The sequence below is a fragment of the Hemitrygon akajei genome, chromosome 5 (genome assembly GCF_048418815.1).
Source record: "Hemitrygon akajei chromosome 5, sHemAka1.3, whole genome shotgun sequence".
NCBI classification, from domain to species: Eukaryota; Metazoa; Chordata; class Chondrichthyes; order Myliobatiformes; family Dasyatidae; genus Hemitrygon; species Hemitrygon akajei.
In genome coordinates this window covers 9414159-9433986 of record NC_133128.1, presented here as the reverse complement: position 1 = coordinate 9433986, position 19828 = coordinate 9414159, and the positions used below count along the sequence as shown (strand labels likewise).

General features: G+C 42.3%; 1 protein-coding gene across 2 annotated transcripts in view; it reads right to left on the bottom strand.

The window, feature by feature from the left end:
* The window catches only part of LOC140727479 (SAM domain-containing protein SAMSN-1-like), a 163555-nt gene that overhangs the window by 110427 nt on the left and 33300 nt on the right, over window positions 1-19828 (bottom strand). For both annotated transcript variants that reach the window (XM_073044814.1, XM_073044816.1), the window contains one exon: window positions 11810-12177. In XM_073044814.1, the coding sequence (XP_072900915.1) occupies window positions 11810-12177 (368 nt within the window). The remainder of the gene's footprint in view (window positions 1-11809; window positions 12178-19828) is intronic.

Sequence of the window (19828 nt, the reverse complement as noted above, 5' to 3'; positions counted from 1 at the left end):
AATTAATCCAATTCAACCTTCTAAAGTAAATCACTTCACACTTTTCTGGGTTGAACTCAACCTGCCAGTTCTCAGCCCAGCTCCTAAAATCATTTTAGAATTGTGCCCTCTCACATTAGCCATTTCCGACCTGGCAAAAAGTCTCTGGCTGCCCACTCTATCATGTACAGTTTGCCGTAGAAAGCTTTTCTATTGCATTGAGATAGTGAGAGCCCAAGCCAACATCACAAAGTAAGTTTCCAGTAAAAGAATTGGAATTAGATTTGGGATTAGCTTATTATTGCCACATGTATTGAGATACAGTCAAAAACTTGTCTTGTATACTTGAGTCCTCAAGAAGGGTCTCGGTCAGAAAAGTCAAATGTTTATTCATTCCCATAGATGCTGCCTGACCTGCTGAGCTCCTCCAGCATTTTGCATGTGTTACTCTGGATTTCTAGCATCTGCAGAATCCCTCGTGTTTGTCTTGCCTACTGTTCATGCAGATTAAATCATTACTCATTTTACTGATGGAAAGTCAAGGTAACACAATAACAATGCAAAATGAAGTGTAATAGTTACAGAGAAAGTGCAGTGTGGTAAATGATAAGGTGTAAGGCCATAATGAGATAGATTGTGAGTTCAATTTATCATACCAGGGAACAAGTTAGGACTTTATTCTTTGGAGCGTAGAAGGTTGAGGGGGGATTTGTTTACAAAGCTATTGGAAGGATATTTTTAATATCATTTCAAGAGTTTTAAATATTAATCTTCAACCACATCCTTTTACTGCAATTTTTGGTCTACCTATGATAGATAATATGTGTTTATCTGCTTCTTCTCAGCGAATGATTGCATTTGCTACACTATTGGCTAGAAGATCTATTTTATTGAACTGGAAATAAATTAATCCTCCAACTGTATTTCAGTGGCTCTCTCAAACCATTTCCTGTTTGAGTTTAGAAAAAATTAGAAGTGTGGTCTTTAACTCCTCAGTTAAATTTGAGGAAACTTGGAGACCATTTATTCAACATTTTCATGCGAGTTAAATGGTCTGATCCTGAACCTTATTGCTACCATCCTGAATTGTATAAATGGAGGTTCGGAGTCATTGGCACTACTGTGTGTACTTAACATTATACAATTGCCCATGTTAGTTTTTTTTTATATATTGTTTTTTTTTCTTCTTCTTTTTGGGGTTTTTTTTGTGCTTTTCGTCTTAAATCCTTCATATTAATATTATAAGTTTGGGAGACTTTTTACATTGATAATATATAATTGATTATTAATGAATCTATTGTGTACTCTCAAATGTTTTTTGTACTTATATTTTACTTATGTTATGTTCTTAAAATCAATAAAAAGATTTAAAAAGAAAAGAAAGAAAGAGGGGGGACTTGGGTATTTAAAATTATGAGGGAGATAGATAGAGTTGACGTGGATAGGCTTTTTCCATTTAGAGTAGGGGAGATTCAAGCAAGAGGACATGAGTTGAGAGTTAAGGAGCAAAAGTTTTGGGGTAACACGAGGGAGAACTTCTTTACTCAGAGAGTGATAGTTGTGTGGAACAAGCTTCCAGTAGAAGTGGTAGAGGCAGGTTCAATATTGTCATTTAAAAAAAATTGGATAAGTATATGGACAGGAAAGGAAGGGAGGGTTATGGGCTGAGTGTATTGGAGTATAAAAGTTGCATTGTTTGCTGTGTAACCAAAACTATGTAGTCAGCTTTGAGCTTGCTATTTGCTATGCATGTATCCAATTTAGTAGGAGAATGAAATCTTAAGAATGTAGAAGATAATGGTGTGTTAATGAGAGGTAGCTAAGAGATGTAGATTATGTAGTCAGCTTTGAGTTTGCTATTTGCTATGCATGTATCCAATTTAGTAGGAGAATGAAATCTTAAGAATGTAGAAGATAATGGAGTGTTAATGAGAGGTAGCTAAGAGATGTAGATTAGAACATCATTAAGTCAATGGGTAGAAACAATAGTGGCGGATGTACTTGTGATACGCAACTGTAGACCGATTGGATATGCTAATGCAACTAAACCAGGAGATTGCTATAAAAAATGCTATGTACAAGGATCGGTGGGCAATCAGCGACTAGCTCAATGACTGTCTCAGCTTTGATTTGCAAATTAAAGTTTAACCCTTCTTGAAGAATCTTCTGCGTCTCCTGGTCGTTTGTGGGGCACGAGAAACCACGACAAGTGCAGATAGGTGGGACTAGGTGAGAGTAAGCATTCGGCACGGACTACAAGGGCCAAGATGGCCTGTTTCCGTGCTGTAATTGTTATATGGTTTAACACTCTTATAATAGTGCCAGGGATCTTCATATTTTTGAGATCTGATCACATTGGGCTAAAGCACCTGTTTCTGTGCTGTGTTGTTCCATGTTCTGAATCAGAATCAGGTTTATTATCACTGGCATGTGCCATGAAACATGTTGACTTTGCAGCAGCCGTTCAATGCAGTACATAATATAGAAGAAGCAAAAATAATGAAATTAATAATTAATTAATAAATAAGTAAAATCAATTATAGTATACATGCATTGAATAGATTAAAAGTCATGCAAAAAAACCCAGAAATAATATACATTAAAAGATGAGGTAGTGTTCACGGGTTCAATGTCCATTTAGGAATCGGATGGCAGAGGGGAAGAAGCTGTTCCTGAATCACTGTGTGCGCCTTCAGGCTTCTGTACCTCCTTCCTGATGGTAACAATGAGAAAAGGGCATGTCCTGGGTGCTGGGGGTCCTAAATAATGGGCACTGTCTTTCTGAGACACCACTCCTTGAAGATGTCCAAGGTACTTTGTAGGCTAGTACCCAAGATGGAGCTGACTAGATTTACAACCCTCTGCAGCTTCTTTTGGTGCTGTGTAGGAGCCCCACCACCATACCAGACAGTGATGCAGCCTGTCAGAATGCTCTCCATGGTACATACCAAATCTCTTCAAACTCCTAACGAAGTATAGTCACTGTCTTGCCTTCTTTATAGCTGCAGCAATATGTAGGGACCAGGTTGGATCCTCAGAGATCTTGACACCCAGGAACTTGAAGCTGCTCACTCTCTCCACTTCTGATCCCTCTATGAGGATTGGTATGTGTTCCTTTGTCTTACGCTTCCTGACATCTGCGTATACTTAGCACTGAAATTTGGCAGCTTGCTCTACACAATTTGTTTGCCAGGTTTTCTAAGCTACAATAACAGGTACAGTACATCACACAAATCAGCCTCCCTTCCATTGACACTAAGTTTCTCACAGGTAGGGGATATAAAAGCTTGAGAACACCATCGGTGGTGGGGGGGGGGGGGGGGGAACCAGAGTGCCAAAGCAGATAGTGGAGCAGGGGTGAAAATAAATGATGTTAAAAGTTCATGCAAAGTCACAAATAGAAGGGTTGTGTGTGGTGGTAATAGTCTCCTGAGGTGTGTCTATTTCAATACGAGGAGTATTGTGGGGAAGGCAGATGAGCTGAGGGCGTGGATTGACACATGGAATTATGACATTATAGCCATTAGTGAAACTTGACTACAGGAGGGGCAGGACTGGCAGCTTAATGTTCCAGGGTTCCGATGTATCAGATGTGATAGAGGCAGAGGGATGAAGGGTGGCATTGCTAGTCAGGGAAAATGTTACAGCAGTACTCAGGCAGGACAGATTAGAGGGCTTGTCTACCAAGGATATATGTGTGGAGCTGAGAAACAGGAAAGGTATGACCATATTAATGGGGTTGTATTAAAGACCACCCAATAATCAGCGAGAATTAGAGGAGCAAATCTGCAGAGAGATAGCAGACAACTGCAGGAAACATAAAGTTGTGATCGTAGGGGATTTTAATTATCCAAATATTGATTGGGACTCCCATACTGTTAAAGGTCTAGATGGGTTAGTTTGTAAAATGTGTTCAGGAAAGTTTTCTAAATCAATATATAGAGGTACCAACTAGAGAGGATGCAATATTAGATCTCCTATTAGGAAATGAGTTAAGACAGGTGACGGAAGTGTGTGTGGGAGAACATTTTGGTTCCAGTGATCATAACACCATTAGTTTCAACTTGATCATGGATAAAGATAGATCTGGTCCTCGGGTTGAGGCTCTAAACTAGAAAAAGGCCAAATTTGAAGAAATGAGAATGGATCTATAAATGAGAAATGATGCAGCTCTATAAAACTCTAGTTAGGCCACACTTGGAGTACTGTGTCCAGATCTGGTGGCCTCACTATAGGAAGGATGTGGAAGCATTGGAAAGGGTACAGAGGAGATTTACCAGGATGCTGCCTGGTTTAGAGAGTATGGATTATGATCAGAGATTAAGGGAGCTAGGGCTTTACTCTTTGGAGAGAAGGAGGATGAGAGGAGACATGATAGAGGTGTACAAGATATTAAGAGGAATAGACAGAGTGGACAGCCAGCACCTCTTCCCCAGGGCACCACTGCTCAGTACAAGAGGACATGGCTTTAAGGTAAGGGGAGGGAAGTTCAAGGGGGATATTAGAGGAAGGTTTTTCACTCAGAGAGTGGTTGGTGCGTGGAATACACTGCCTGAGTCAGTGATGGAGGCAGATACACTAGTGAAGTTTAAGAGACTACTAGACAGGTATATAGAGGAATTTAAGGTGGGGGGTTATATGGGAGGCAGGGTTTGAGGGTCGGCACAACATTGTGGGCCGAAGGGCCTATAATGTGCTGTACTGTTCTATGTTCTATCTAAAAAGCGTGGATTGGAACAGGTTGTTCTCTGGCAAGGATATGATTGGTAAATGGGAGGCCTTCAAAGGAGATACTTTGAGAGTGCAGAGTTTGTATGTTCCTGTCAGGATTAAAGGCAAAGTGAATAAGAATAAGGAACCTTGGTTCTCGAGGGATATTGGAATTCTGATAAAGAAGAAGAGAGATGTATGACATGTATAGGAAACAGGGAGCAATTGAGGTGCTTGAGGAGTATAAGAAGTGCAGAAAAATACTTAAGAAAGAAATCAGGAGGGCTATAAGAAGACATGAGGTTGCTTTGACAGTCAAGGTGAAGGATAATCCAAAGAGCTTCAACAGGTGTATTAAGAGCAAAAGGATAGTAAGGGATAAAATTGGTCCTTTTGAAGATCAGAGTGGTCGGCTATGTATGGAACCAAAAGAAATGGGGGAGATCTTAAATGGGTTTTTTGCGTCTGTATTTACTAAGGAAACTGGCATGGAGTCAATGGAAATAAGGCAAACAAGTAGTGGGGTCATGGGACCTATACAGATTGAAGAGGAGGAGGTGCTTGCTATCTTGAGGCAAATCAGAGTAGATAAATCCCCAGGACCTGACAGAGTATTCCCTCGGACCTTGAAGGAGACTAGTGTTGAAATTGCAGGGGCCCTGGCAGATATATTTAAAATGCTGTTATCTGTGGGTGAGGTGCTGGAGGATTGGAGGATAGTTCATGTTGTTCCGTTGTTTGAAAAAGGCTCTAAAAGTAATCCAGGAAATTATAGGCTGGTTAGTTTGACGTCAGTAGTAGTAAATTATTGGAAGGAGTACTAAGAGATAGGATCTACAAGTATTTGGATAGACAGGGACTTATTAGGGAAAATCAACATGGCTTTGTGCATGGTAGGTCATGTTTAGCAAATCTATTAGAGTTTTTCGAGGAGGTTACCAAGAAAGTGGGTGAAGGGAAGGCAGTGGATGTTGTCTACATGGACTTCAGTAAGGCCTTAGAGAAGGTCCCACATGGGAGGTTAGTTAGGAAGATTCAGTTGCTAGGTATACATGATGAGGTAGTAAATTGGATTAGACATTGCCTCAATGGAAGAAGCCAGAGAGTGGTAGTGGAGGATTGCTACTCTGAGTGGAGGCCTGTGACTAGTGGTGTGCCACAGGGTTCAGTGCTGGGTCTATTGTTATTTGTCATCTTTATCAATGATCTGGATGATAATGTGGTAAATTGGATCAGCAAATTTGCTGATGATACAAAGATTGGAGGTGTAGTGGACAGTGAGGAAGGTTTTCAAAGCTTGCAGAGGGGCCTGGACCAGCTGGATAATTGGGCTGAAAAATGGCAGATGGAGTTTAATACAGACAAGTGTGAGGTATTGCACTTTGGAAGGACAAACCAAGGTAGAACATACAAGGTAAATTGTAGGGCACTGAGGAGTGCAGTAGAACAGAGGAATCTAGGAATACAGATACAAAATTCCCTAAAAGTGGCGTCACAGATAGATAGGGTAGTAAAGAGAGCTTTTGGTACATTGGCCTTTATAAATCAAAGTATTGCGTATAAGAGTTGGAATGTTATGATGAGGTTGTATAAGGCATTGGTGAGGCCGAATTTGGAGTATTGTGTGCAGTTTTGGTCACCAAATTACAGGAAGGATATTAATAAGGTTGAAAGAGTGCAGAGAAGGTTTACAAGGATGTTGCCGGAACTTGAGAAACTGAGTTACAGAGAAAGGTTGAATAGGTTAGGACTTTATTCCCTGGAGCGTAGAAGAATGAGGGGAGATTTGATAGAGGTATATAAAATTATGATGAGTATAGATAGAGTGAATGCAAGCAGGCTTTTCCCACTGAGGTTAGGGGAGAAAAAAAAACTAGAGGACTTGGGTTAAGGGTGAAGGGGGAAAAGTTTAAAGGGAACATTGGGGGGGGGGCTTCTTCACACAGAGAGTGGTGGGAATGTGGAATGAGCTGCCAGATGAAGTGGTGAATGCGGGCTCACTTTTAACATTTAAGAAAAACTTGGACAGGTGCATGGATGAGAGGTGTATGGAGGGATATGGCCCAGGTGCAGGTCAGTGGGACTAGGCAGAAAAATGGTTCGGCATAGCCAAGAAGGGCCAAAAGGCCTGTTTCTGTGCTGTAATGTTCTATGGTTCTAAAAAAAAACACATACCACTGGACTCTAGCACAACTTTTGCTATTATCAGACTCTCGAACAGGCCTCTCATATGCTAAAGATTAATTCTTAGAGTCAAAGAGGGCCCTTTGGTCCATCTAGTCTGTGCCAGCCTGCTTTTCTGCCTAGGCCCATACCCTTCCAAACCCCTCCCCTCCACATGCTTATCCAAGCTTTTCTTAAATATTTCACTCACATCCACCACTTCCTCTGGCAGTTCATTCCACACTCACATCACCCTCTGAGTGAAGAAGTTCCACTTACGTATTCATCTTTCACCCTTAACTTCACTCGGCCCATCACTGAACTGTTCCCACAACCTAACACCATAAGACCACAGGACAAAGTAACAGCCCATTGAGTCCATCATGGCTGATCCTGGATCCCATTCAACTCCATACACCTGCTTTCTCACTATATCCCTTGATGCCCCAACCAATCGGGATTCAATCAACATCTGCTTTGAATGTACCCACGGATTTGGCCTCCACTGCAGCCTGTGGCAAAGAATTCCACAGATTCACCACTTTTAAGCTAAAAAAAATTCTCCTGCTCGAAAAGGTCACCCCTCAATTTTGAGGCTGTACTCTCTAGTTCTGAGCACCCCATCAGAGGAAACATCCACCTTATCGAGTCCTTTTAGCATTCAGTAGGTTTCAATGAGATCCCCATGCATTCTTCTAAATTCCACTGAGCACAGGCCCAAAGCTACCAAATGCTTCTCATATGTTAACCTCTTCATTCCTGGAATCATCCTCATGAAACTCCACTGGACTTTCTCCAATGACAGTACATGCTTTGTGAGATATCGGACCCAAAACTATTGGCAATTCTCCAAAGTGAAACCTAACTGGTGTCTCATACAGCTTTAGCATGATCTCCTTGCTTTTATATTCCATTCCCCTTAAAATAAATATCAGCATTGCATTTGCCTTCTTTACCACAGACTCAACCTATAAATTTAGCCAGAGAGTGGTGAATCTATGGAATTTGTTGCCACAGGCGGCAATGGAGGCCAAGTCATTGGGTGTATTTAAGGCAGAGATTGATAGGTATCTGAGTAGTCAGGGCTTCAAAGGTTATGGTGAGAAGGCGGGGGAATGGGACTAAAGGGGAGATTGGATCAGTTCATGATGAAATGGCGGAGCAGACTCGATGGGCCGAATGGCCGACTCCTGCTCCTTTGTCTTATGGTTTTATAGTCTTAACCTTTTGGGAGTCATGCACGAGGACTCCTAAATCCCTTTGTACCTCTGATGTTTGAACTTTCTCTCCATTTAGATAATAGTCTGCATGATTGTTCCTTTTACCAAAATGCATTTGCATACATTTCCCAACACTGTATTCCACCTGCCACTTTCTTGCCCATTCCTCCAAAATATCTAAGTTCTGCTGCAATTGCATTGCTTCCTCAGCACTACCTACCCCTCCACTTATCTTCGCATCATCCGCAAACTTTACCACAAAGCCATCAATTCCATTATCTAAATCAATGACAAACAATGTGAAAAGCAGTGGGGCCAATACAGACCCCTGAAGAACACCACTAATCACTTGCAGCCAACCAGAAAAGGCCCCCTTTATTCCTACTTGCTGCCTCCTGCCTGTCAGCCATTCCTCTCTCCATGCCAGTATCTTTCCTGTAACACCATAGGATTTTATCTTGTTAAGCAGCCTCATGTGTGGCACCTTATCAAATGCCTTCTGAAAATCTAAGTAAATGATGTCCACTGCCTCTCTGTTGTCCACCCTGGTTGTTACTTCCTCAAAGACCTGTAACAGATTTGTCAGGCAAATTTCCCCTATAGCCTATAATTTCATCTCTTTTGTCTTCCTCCCTTCTTAAAGAGTGGAGTGACATTTGCAATTTTCCAGTCCTCTGGGACCATGCCAGAATCAAGCAACTCTTGAAAGATCATGACCAATGCATCCATTATCTCTTCAGCAACCTCTCTCAGGACTCTGGGATGTAGTCCATCTGGCCCAGGTAACTTATCCACCTTAGTTTGCCTAGCATTTTTTTCTATGTAATAGCAATGGCACTCACTCCTGTCTGCTGACACTCACAGACCTCTGACATACAGCTAATGTCTTCCACAGTAAGACTGAAGCAAAGCACATCTGCCATTTCTTTGTCCCCCATTATTACCTCACCAGTATCATTTTCCAGTGGTCCAATATCGATCTCACCTCCCCTTTATTCTCTATATAATTGAAAAATCTTTTAGTATCCTTCTTTACATTATTGGCTAGCTTGCCCCTCATATTTCATCTTTTCCCTTTGTATAGCTCTTTTAGTTGTCTTTTGTTGGATTTTAAAAGTCTCCCAATCATCTGACTTTCCACTCACTTTTGCTACCTTATATGCTCTTTCCTTGGCTTTTATGCAGTTCTTAACTTCCCCTATCTGCCACGGTTGCCTCACCCTGCCATTTAAGAACTTCTTCTTCTGTGGGACATATCTATTCTGTGTCTTGTGAACTATTCCCAGAAACTTCAGCCACCTCTGCTTTGCCGTCATCACCGCCTGTACCCTCCTCCAGGACCAAGTTCCTCTCTCATGCCTCTGTAATTCCTTTTGTTGCACTGCGATACTGATACATGTGATATGCTTCTCCCTCTCAAATTGCAGCATGAATTCAATCGTATTATGATCTCTGCCTCCTAAGCATTCCTTTACATTAAGCTGACTAATAAAATCTGGGTTATCATACAACACCCAATCTAAGATAGCCTTTCCCCGAGCAGGCTCAAGCACAAGCTGTTCTAAAAAGCCATCTTGTAGGCATTCAACAAAGTTCCTCACTTGCGATCTGACACCAACCTGTTTTTCCCAATCTCCCTGCATATTGAAGCCCTTCATTACAATTGTGATTTACCCTAATTACATACCCTTTCCAGCTCCCTTTGCAATCTCGACCCCACATCTTGGCTACTATTTAGAGGCATATATATGATTCTCATAATGGTCTTTTTACCCTTGCACTTTCTTAACTCCACGACAAAGATTCAACATTCTCTGACCCTGTCACCTCTTTCTAAAGATGTAATTCCATCTCTTGCCAACAGAGCCACACCACCGCCTATGCCTTCCTGCCTGTCCTTTTGATACAAAGTGTATCCTTTGATGTTAAACTCCCAACAATGACCTTCTTTCAGTCACGATTCAATGATACCCACAACGTCATATCACCCAATCTCAAATTGCGCCACAAGTTTGTCCACCTTATTCCAAATGCTACACACATTTAAATACAGTACCTTATGGTGGACAAATGCTACACACATTTAAATACAGTACCTTTGGTCCTGCATTCCTCACCCTCATGAATTTTGCCTCTGTGGTACAAGCCGCCTTTTCACTGAGGTTGAGTGAGAATCTATCGACTCACTTTCAAGGATTTTTCATCTCATGTTCTTGATAGTTATTGTTTTTTTTTGTATTTGAACAGTTTTGGTGTCTATTGCACATTGGTTGTTTGTCCCCCCCTGTTGCGTACAGTCTTTTACTGAAGCTCTAGTTCCAGTCTCACTCAACCTCAGTGAAAGAGGCTGCCTGCATTTTCCCTATGTATACCCTCATGATTTTATATACCTCTATAAGATCTCCAGGGAATAATGTATTAGCCTATTCAGCCGTTGCCTGTAACTCAGATCCTCAAATTCCAACAACATTCCTGTAAATTTTCTTTGCACTAGGCTCTTGATTTCTCAGTCTATTTTATCGTGGCTCGTGCACTGTATTTGTCGACACGCACTGCACTTTCCTCTGCACTGTCTTCCTGTTCACTACCTCGATGTACTGATGAATGGAATGATCTGTCTGGTTGACACACGAGCAAAAGCTTTTCACTGCATTTCTGTACAGTTAGCATAGTAACATAGCAGCTAGTGCATTGATTGACGGAGCTAGTGATCATTGATCAGGAGCTATCCGGCCGCTATCTGTAAAGAATGTGTACGTTCTCCACATGACTGTATGGGTTTCCTCTGGATGCTCCGGTTTCCTCCCACATCACAAAGATGTACATCTTTGTACATTTTAAGAGAAATGTGGGCATGCTATGCTGGTGACATTCATGGGCTGTCCCCAGCACGTCCTCAGACAGACCAAAACCTTTCACTGTATGCTTTGATGTTTCCATGTCCGTTGAACAGTTAAAGCTAATTCCTCTTTTTGTGACAGTAATAAACCAATAGCAATTTTATAACTAATTCAGCGACTGCCACACTTCAGATATTTGGTGGTTAGTAAAAGACTTTTTCTTTTTGCCAGCTTTTCTTTGTAGGATAGATGATCCTCAAACTCAGTTGTGATGTGGGGAGGAAACCTCGTAGCTGATTGACTGTGTGGTGAACTTCATACATCATGGTCAGGACGTTGGCCTGCATCAGCTCATAAATAGGATCCCCACATCACAATTGAGTTTTAAAATTATGTCCAGTCAGCTGACTGAAAAGTATTTAAAGGCCATGAATTCGGAGGATACACCACAATCGATAGCGCACTGACAATGTCTCCTCACAGTGACAACACATTCGCAACTAAAACCAACTATCAACAACCCGAGCTGCACATCTTCCAACTTACTTACAATTATTCTTTCTTTTCTTTTTCTACTTACACAGTTTGTTGTCTTTTGCACGCTGGTTGAACGGCCAAGTTGGTGCAGTCTTTCATGGATTCTGTTATGGTTATTATTCTATTATGGATTTACAGAGTATGCCCACAAGAAAATAAATCTCAGGATGTATATGGTGACATATATATATATATATATATATATATATATATATATATACTTTGATAATAAATTTACATTGAAGCATTGAGTATAAAGTAACGTCTCCGTCCCCTGCTCCCGTGTGGTGTGTAAGTCTCAGCATCAAATTGTTCAGTCCATGGAAAAGCACATTAGATGACGTGAGGAGATCTACCTACCAGTGGGTCTGACAGATCGGTGTCTGTGAAGGAGCTGGGAAACGCTTGGCAATGACAGGCGTGCGGACAGCAGAGAGGAGGCCAGACCCGCTCCCTTGGCAGAGTGGCACTCCATCGTGGGCCCACCGAATCCTGCAGCTTTCTCCAACAGGTATGTTGCTTTAGATCCCATGGGGAGAGGACGTCTGGCATTTGGTACCACCCAAGGGTGTGGGCCCTACTGGGCCAAGGATATGAGAAGTCCCAACCAGGGTCCAGCTCATTTTGGTTGCACCGATTCTCCGAACAGATGTTCTTCGGTTGAAACTTTGATTGTGGCTGTTGTAGGCTCCCAACAGGTGTGCGATCTTCCAAATCCTGACTGGCAGCTAGACACATAAAGCACAAGCACAGCATTGTCACAGGTAGATAGGGTCAAAACAAAACTTTTGGTACATTGGCCTTCATAAATCAAAATATTGAGTACAGGATTTGGGATGTTTTGTTGAAGTTATATAAGACATTGGTGAGGCCTAATTTGGAATATCGTGTGCTGTTCTGGTCACCTACCTACAGGAAAGACGTCAGTAAGACTGAAAGAGTGCAGAGAAGATTTACAAGGATGTTGCCAGAATTTGAGGAACTGAGTTTTAGGGAATGGCTGAATAGGTTAGGATTTTATTCCCTGGAGCATAGGAGAATGAGGAAAGATTTAATAGAGGTATACAAAATTCTGAGAGGTATAGATAGGGTAAATGCAAGCAGACTTTTTCCACTGAGGTTGGATGACACAGGAGCTAGAGGTCATGAGTTAAGGGTGAGAGGTAAAATATTTAAGGGGAGCATGATGGGAAACTTGTTCACTCAGAGGGTGGTGGGAGTGTGGAATGAGCTGCCAGCGCATGGTGCATGCAGGTTTGATTTCAACATTTAAGAGAAATTTGGTGAGGGAAATGAATGAGCTGGGAATGGCATGTCCAGGTGCGGGTGAATAGAACTAGGTGGACTAAAATTTCAGCATGGACTAGATGGGCCAAAAGGCCTGTTTCTGCTCTGCAGTGTTCTATACTCTATGACTATAAGCACACATAATTAGGGTGGAAAGGTTCAAAGTACATTTATTATCAAAGTATGTCCTCCCACAGGCAGCCACGAAACAAAGAAACACCATGGAACACATTAAAAGAAAAACATCAAACACTCAGTGTGTTTAAAAAAAATACGAATTGTGTCCAGTGCTCCCAATGTGGCCTCCCGTACATCGGTGAGACCCGTTCATATATTGGAGCTCTTTTATTGTGGCACCTTACCCCTTCCGTCTGAATCCTGATGAAGTGTCTCAACCTGAAATGTCAACTCTACTTTTTTCCATAGATGCTGCCAGATCTGCTGAGTTCCTCCAGCATTTTGTGTGTGTTGCTTTGGCTATCAGAGGCTACTTGGGCCACACAACATTGGGAACACTTAATAGGCAGTGGGAGCTTATCCACACTAACACTGGCACCACCCCCCCCCCCCCACCCCATCAGCCATGGTAACCCTAAGGAACTGGAGTCAAATTAATCTAGGCAAAAATGACCAAAAAAGGAGACAGTTCAACAATTTCTATTTTATAAGTAGCTTTGGATATTCAGTTCAATTTTGGTTCCATTCTCATCAATAAATGTGTAAGTGTGTTTATCTTTGTCTCATGGACTGAGGTATAGTGAAAACTTAGTTTTGCCTGCCTTCTGTACAGTCTCTTTCATTTGCATCACAAGGAATGCAGAATAGTGTTACAGTTACAGGGAACATTATATTTGTAATTTTTAAACACCTTTTGGTGTGGTTATGGCTCACACAGTCATGAAGTGTAGGCAGGAGAATAGGGTTGAAAGGGATAATAAATCAGGGATGAAGGCAAAAGAAAGGAAATTTTAGGCCAGTTAGCGCTCAGTGGTTGAGAAAGTGCTGGAGTCAATGACTAAGGATGAGGTTTCAGGGTATTTGGAGACTAATGATAAAAGAAGTCAAAGTCAGCATGGTTTCTGCAAAGGGAAATCTTGCCTGACAAATCTGTTAGAGATCTTCGAGGAAGTAACAAGCAGGGTGGACAAAGGAAAGGCAGTGGATGTCATTTACTTGGAATTTCAGAAGGCATTTGATAAGGTGCCACACATGAGGCCGCTTAACAAGATAAAATCCCATGGTGTTACAGGAAAGATACTGGCATGGATAGAGGAATGGCTGACAGGCAGGAGGCAGCAAGTGGGAATAAAAGTCACCTTTTCTGGTTGGCTGCCGGTGAAGAGTGGTGTTCCTCAGGGGTCGGTATTGGGACCCGCTACTTTTCACATTGTTTGTCAGTGATTTAGATTATGGAATTAGTGGCTTTGTGGCAAAGTTTGTGGATGATAGGTGGAGGGGTAGGTAGTGCTGAGGAAGCAATGCGATTGCAGCAGGACTTAGACAAACTAGAAGAATGGACAAAAAAAATGGCACATGCAATAGTGTTGGGAAATGTATAATAATGCATTTTGGTAAAAGGAACAATAGAACTATAGAACATTACTGCACAGAAACAGGCCTTTTGGCCCTTCTTGGCTGTGCCCAACCATTTTTCTGCCTAGTCCCACTGACCTGCACCTGGCCCATATCCCTCCATACACCTCTCATCCATGTACCTGTCCAAGTTTTTCTTAAATGTTAAAAGTGAGCCTGCATTCACCACTTCAACTGGCAGCTCATTCCACACTCCCACCACTCTCTGAGTGAAGAAGCCCCCCCCCCCCCACCAATGTTCCCTTCAAACTTTTCCCCCTTCACCCTTAACCCATGACCTCTGGGTTTTTTTCTTCCCTAACCTCAGTGGGAAAAGCCTGCTTGCATTCACCCTATCTATACCCATCATAATTTTATATACCTCTATCACATCTCCCCTCATTCTTCTACGCCCCAGGGAATAAAGTCCTAACCTATTCAACCTTTCTCTGTAACTCAGTTTCTCAAGTCCCGGCAACATCCTTGTAAACCTTCTCTGCACTCTTTCAACCTTATTAATATCCTTCCTGTAATTCGGTGACCAAAACTGCACACAATACTCCAAATTCAGCCTCAACAATGCTTTATACAACTTCAGCATAACATTCCAACACTTGTACTCAATACTTCGATTTATAAAGACCAAAGTACCAAAAGCTCTCTTTACTACCCTATCTAACTGTGATGCCACTTTTATGGAATTTTGTATCTGTATTCCCAGATCCCTCTATTCTACTGCACTCCTCAGTGCCCTACCATTTACCTTGTATGTTCTACCTCGGTTTTTCCTTCCAAAGGAAAAATACTGTTATCTAAATGGGAGAAAATTCAAACACCAAAGGTTCAGAGAGACTTAGGAGTCCTCGTGCAAGACCCCCAGAAGCTGAGTCTGTGGCAAAGAAGGCAAATGCAATGTTACTATTTATTTAAAGAGGAATAAAATATAAAAGCAAGGAGATAATGGTGAGCCTTTATAAGACACTAGTCAGGCCACATTTGGAGCATTGTCAACAGTCTTGGGCTCCTTATCTCAGAAAGGATGTATCTTCATGAGAGAGAGTCCAGAAGAGGTTCAAGGGGATGATTCTGGGAATGAAGGGTTAACATATGAGGAACATTTGGCAGCTTTGGGCCTGTACTCACTAGACTTTAGGAGAATGCAGTGGGATCTCATTGAAACCTACCGAATGTTGAAAGGACTAGTTAGGGTGAAGATGGAGAGGATGTTTCCTCTGGTGGAGGTATCCAGAACTAGAGGGCACAGCCTCAAAATTGAGGAGCGACCTTTTAGATCAGAGGTAAGCAGGAATTCTGTTAGCCAGCAAGTAATGAATCTGTGGAATGATCTGCCACAGACTGCATTGGAGGCCAAGTCCTTGTGTATATTTAAGGTGGAAGTTGATTGTTTCCTGATTGATCAGGGCATCAAAGGATATGGCAAGAAGGCAAGTATATGGGGTTGAGTGGGATCTGGGATCAGCCATGATTGAATGGCAGAACAGATTTAATCGGGCTGATTGGCCTAATACTGCTCTAACGTCTTATGGTCACATGGTAATGGAATAGTGGAGCAGACTCAGTGGGCTGAGAAGCCTAATTCTTCTCCTATGTCTTATGGTCACATGAAAATGGCCTCTAATTGGAGCAAGTGTTATTACACCCTCATAGGATGAGTAGTTACTTCAATGGGCTCAGCTCAGTTATTTCACCCTCCTCCCCACCACCAGGCTCATGCAGAGAACCACCTCCTCCTCACAAGAGTAGGAAGAACTTGCTTTGCTTTCAAATTAATGAACTGGCACGTTGTTCTGATAAAAGGAACCTGTCAAATGTTTTTGCACAGATATGGGTCGTTCTGGGAAGACCATTGTTTACTGCACTGGGAGGCGCGTGGACATGGTCGAATGGGAAAAGAGCGACAACTTCTATGTAGCATCATCGACCTGTAACTGTAGCAAAGACACGTCAAGACCCAATGAGGAGATGAGAATTTCTCTTTTGCAATTCACTGTTATAAGTTGGAGAAGATGACTGAAGCAGATTCATTAATAACTTCACACTCTTAAAAATGGAACCATGAAAGAATTTGAAATGGTGTTTAGTGTTCTTAGTCAGTAAGGCCGTCAAATGTTCTGGGGAGAATTCGGGAGAGTGGGGTTGAGAGGGATAATAAATCAGCCATGATGGAATGGTGGAGCAGACTCAATGGGTCAATTGGCCTGATTCTGCTCCCCTGTTTTATGGTCTAAGAAAAAGCAAGAGAGGGTTAACGTTTGAGTTATAAAAAAGATAACCAAGCATAAAGCCTGCAGGGAGGGTAGGGATGGGCAAGGAATTAAAAACACAACTTGGATTTCTATCATACTGTTTACCTACCTTTCAAAATTCCCCAAAGTGCAAATGAGATACTTTTAAAGTGTTAGTTACTTTTGTAATATGAGGAACGTCAAAAGTGAAATGTGGACATCAAGCTTTCAGCTTCTGTGATGGTCAAGATACTATTTATGTTTTTGCGAGGTACAACATGGTAACAGGCCCTTCTGCCACAACAAGTCCACACTGCCCAATTACACCCTAGTGACCAATTAAACTGCTAACCCTGACGTCTTTGAACGTCTTTGAAAGAAACTGGAGCCCCCAGCAATGATGGGGAGAACACACGTACTCCCAGTGACAGTGCCGGAATTGAACCTGTAGCACCGTTTACAGTAACCACTATGCTACTGTGCCACCTTTAAACCAGCCTTAACAATAATGTGTTGTTGTGAAGTGGACTTAAGGATAAGTACTATCGCAGTACACAGAAGAACGTTGCCTCACTCTTCCACAGTAAACCCATCAAGCTTTTTTTAATTCCACCTGAGATGGAGGATGGGACCTCACCTTAGTCTCACTCTAAAGCTGTGACTTCTTAGAGTCAACTTTGAAGAGGTCCTCTCTTAGAGGGGGTTGACCACGGAAATTGCATCTATGAAGCACACAGGCCAGGGCAGTATGGTATAAAGAGCAAGCTGTTGCCAATACAGCAAGCTCCCCCCTCTCCACAAAGGCGATGAATCCAAAGAATGATAGAGACTGGTACCGTTCAACACCAGAGGCACCACAGGAGTTGCAAGTCAGCATTGAACTCAGGAACTCCAGCTCTAGAGTTTTCCTCTGGGTTTACTCCCAAAGCCTTCTTCATGAGTGGGTATAGCCGCAAGGCAGCGGAGGTTTGTGATCAGAGTTTTCCTTCTTCGAGATGAGCTGTCAGCCATAGCTGACGAGCCCCATCTGCCTGAAGCGACTGGTTTTAAGGTGCCAGTAACCCGCCTTTGCCCCTTCTCCTGTCAGTAGAAATGGTTCCACCGAGCTTAATAGCAAAGCTAAACGTGAAGTCCAGGACCTGAACTGGTTACCAGAGACACGAGAAAGTCTGCAGATGCTGGAAATTCAAAGCAACACCCGCTCCAAACCACAGTGCACCACACAACATATATAACATAGAGCACATAAAACAAAATATTACCACAAATAAATTAATAAAATATAATTAAAAATGCATGTGAAGTGCGCAGCACAGATAAACAGTAAATAGCTTGTTGTCATAGTAACAAGACCTCAGTGGTGGCAGGGTATTCATTAGTCTCACAGCCTTAGGGAAGAAGCTGATCCCACTCTGTCAGTCCTAGTCCTGATGCTCCTGTACCTCTTTCCTGATGGCAGTGGGTCAATGAGATTTTGGGATGGGTGGTAGGGATCCTCTGCAATACTTTGTGCCCTTTGAACACTACTACATTATCCCTTTTTTTGCACTTTTTAGATAATCTATAATCAATAGTAATTTTAAGTCTTTGCACTGCAGTGCAGCTGTAAAAAACTAAATTTCACATTACATAAGTCAGTGGTAATAAATGTGCTTCTGATTATATAAGACAATGGTTAGGCTACATGCCACGTTCTCATCTCACTGCTGCCATCAGGAAAGAGGTACAGGAGCCTCAGGACCCAACCCACCAGGTTCAGGAACAGTTATTTCCCCTCATCCATCAGGCTCCTGAACCAGTGTGGATGATTTCACTCACCTCACTCTGAACTGAACCTATGACCTGCGGATTCAATTTAAGGACTCTTTACCACTCATGTTCTCAGTAAATTTTTATTTGCACAGTTTGTCTTCTTTTGCACGTTGGTTGTCTGTTTAGTAAAACAAGAGATTTTGTAGATGCTGGATATCCAGAGCAACACAGACAAAATGCTGGAAGAACTCAGTAGGTCAGGCAGCATCTATGGAAATGAATAAGTCAATGTTTTGGGTCGAGACCCTTCATCAGGACAGCAGCCTTTAAATAGAACTATTAGTGGGGTTATGGCTCTTCCTGCCCTTTCGCCATAAACCTTGATTTCATCCTTCTCTCGAAATTCTTCCTCATCTCAGTTTTAAATGAGGCTATCCGAGACCAGGTCCACTGGTTCTGGACTCACACATGAGAGAGAACATTCTACAAACCACGACCCTCTCCAGAGTGTTAATCTTTCAACAAGACCACATTGCATTCTTTTAACCTCTATTGTCAGCCTGAGTCTTCAATATCCAGAGAGGTGAGAACAATTCTCTACCAGGCCTCTGACTACTGCCAAATGAAGTCCTCAGAGAATGCCTGTGTTGCCTTACCCAGCGGTATCATCCACTCATCCCTGGCAATTGATGTAGTCAACAACATATTGAACAGAGAAGAACAAAAGAGTGGTGCTGTGATTATCTCAAAGATTTGATTTGATTTTAAATTTAGAGATACAGCACAATAACACAGGCTCTCCCGATCCAACAAGCTGGGGCCACCCTATTATACCCATATGACTAATTAACCTACTATTCCATACATCGTTGGAATGTGGAGGAAACCGGAGCTCTCAGAGGAAACATACATACACCTTACAGACGGCGGCGGGAATTGAACCCAGGTCAGTGACGCTGTAAAGCAAGGCATTAACTGCCATGCTACAGTGCCGCCCAAGGATAAAGATGCTTGTGTCTCAACCCACCATAACTTCCTTCAATAAGTCTCACAAAGCTGGTTTTAACAAAAAATAATTGTCATTTGGGGCTGGAGTCCATGAAGAGAAGTTGAATCTGATTGGTTAGTGCTGTTGCTAAGGTGAGGGCAGCATATTGTACTAGAGGAAGATGGTGCTGTCTCCAATCTGGTGGACATAGTGGAGAACCATAGTTGCCGTGTACACACTGCCATTACAAGTCCTTCAATGGCTTGAAGGAAGGTTATCGAAAGTGTTCTGTCCTGGAGGTAAAAGCCTTTTGCCTCACTTCCCTGCTGCTGGGCTACTGATTTCAGTGGTGGTCATCTTCTTAAAACAAGGCACCTTTGAAGTCCAAAATGCTGGAGGAACTCAGCAGGTCAGGTCATGGAAAGGAATAGAGTCTATGTTTCAGGCCATGAACCTTCAACGACTCAAAACATCGACTGTTTATTCATTTCCATAGATGCTGCCTGACCTGCTGAGTTCCTCCTGCGATTTTGT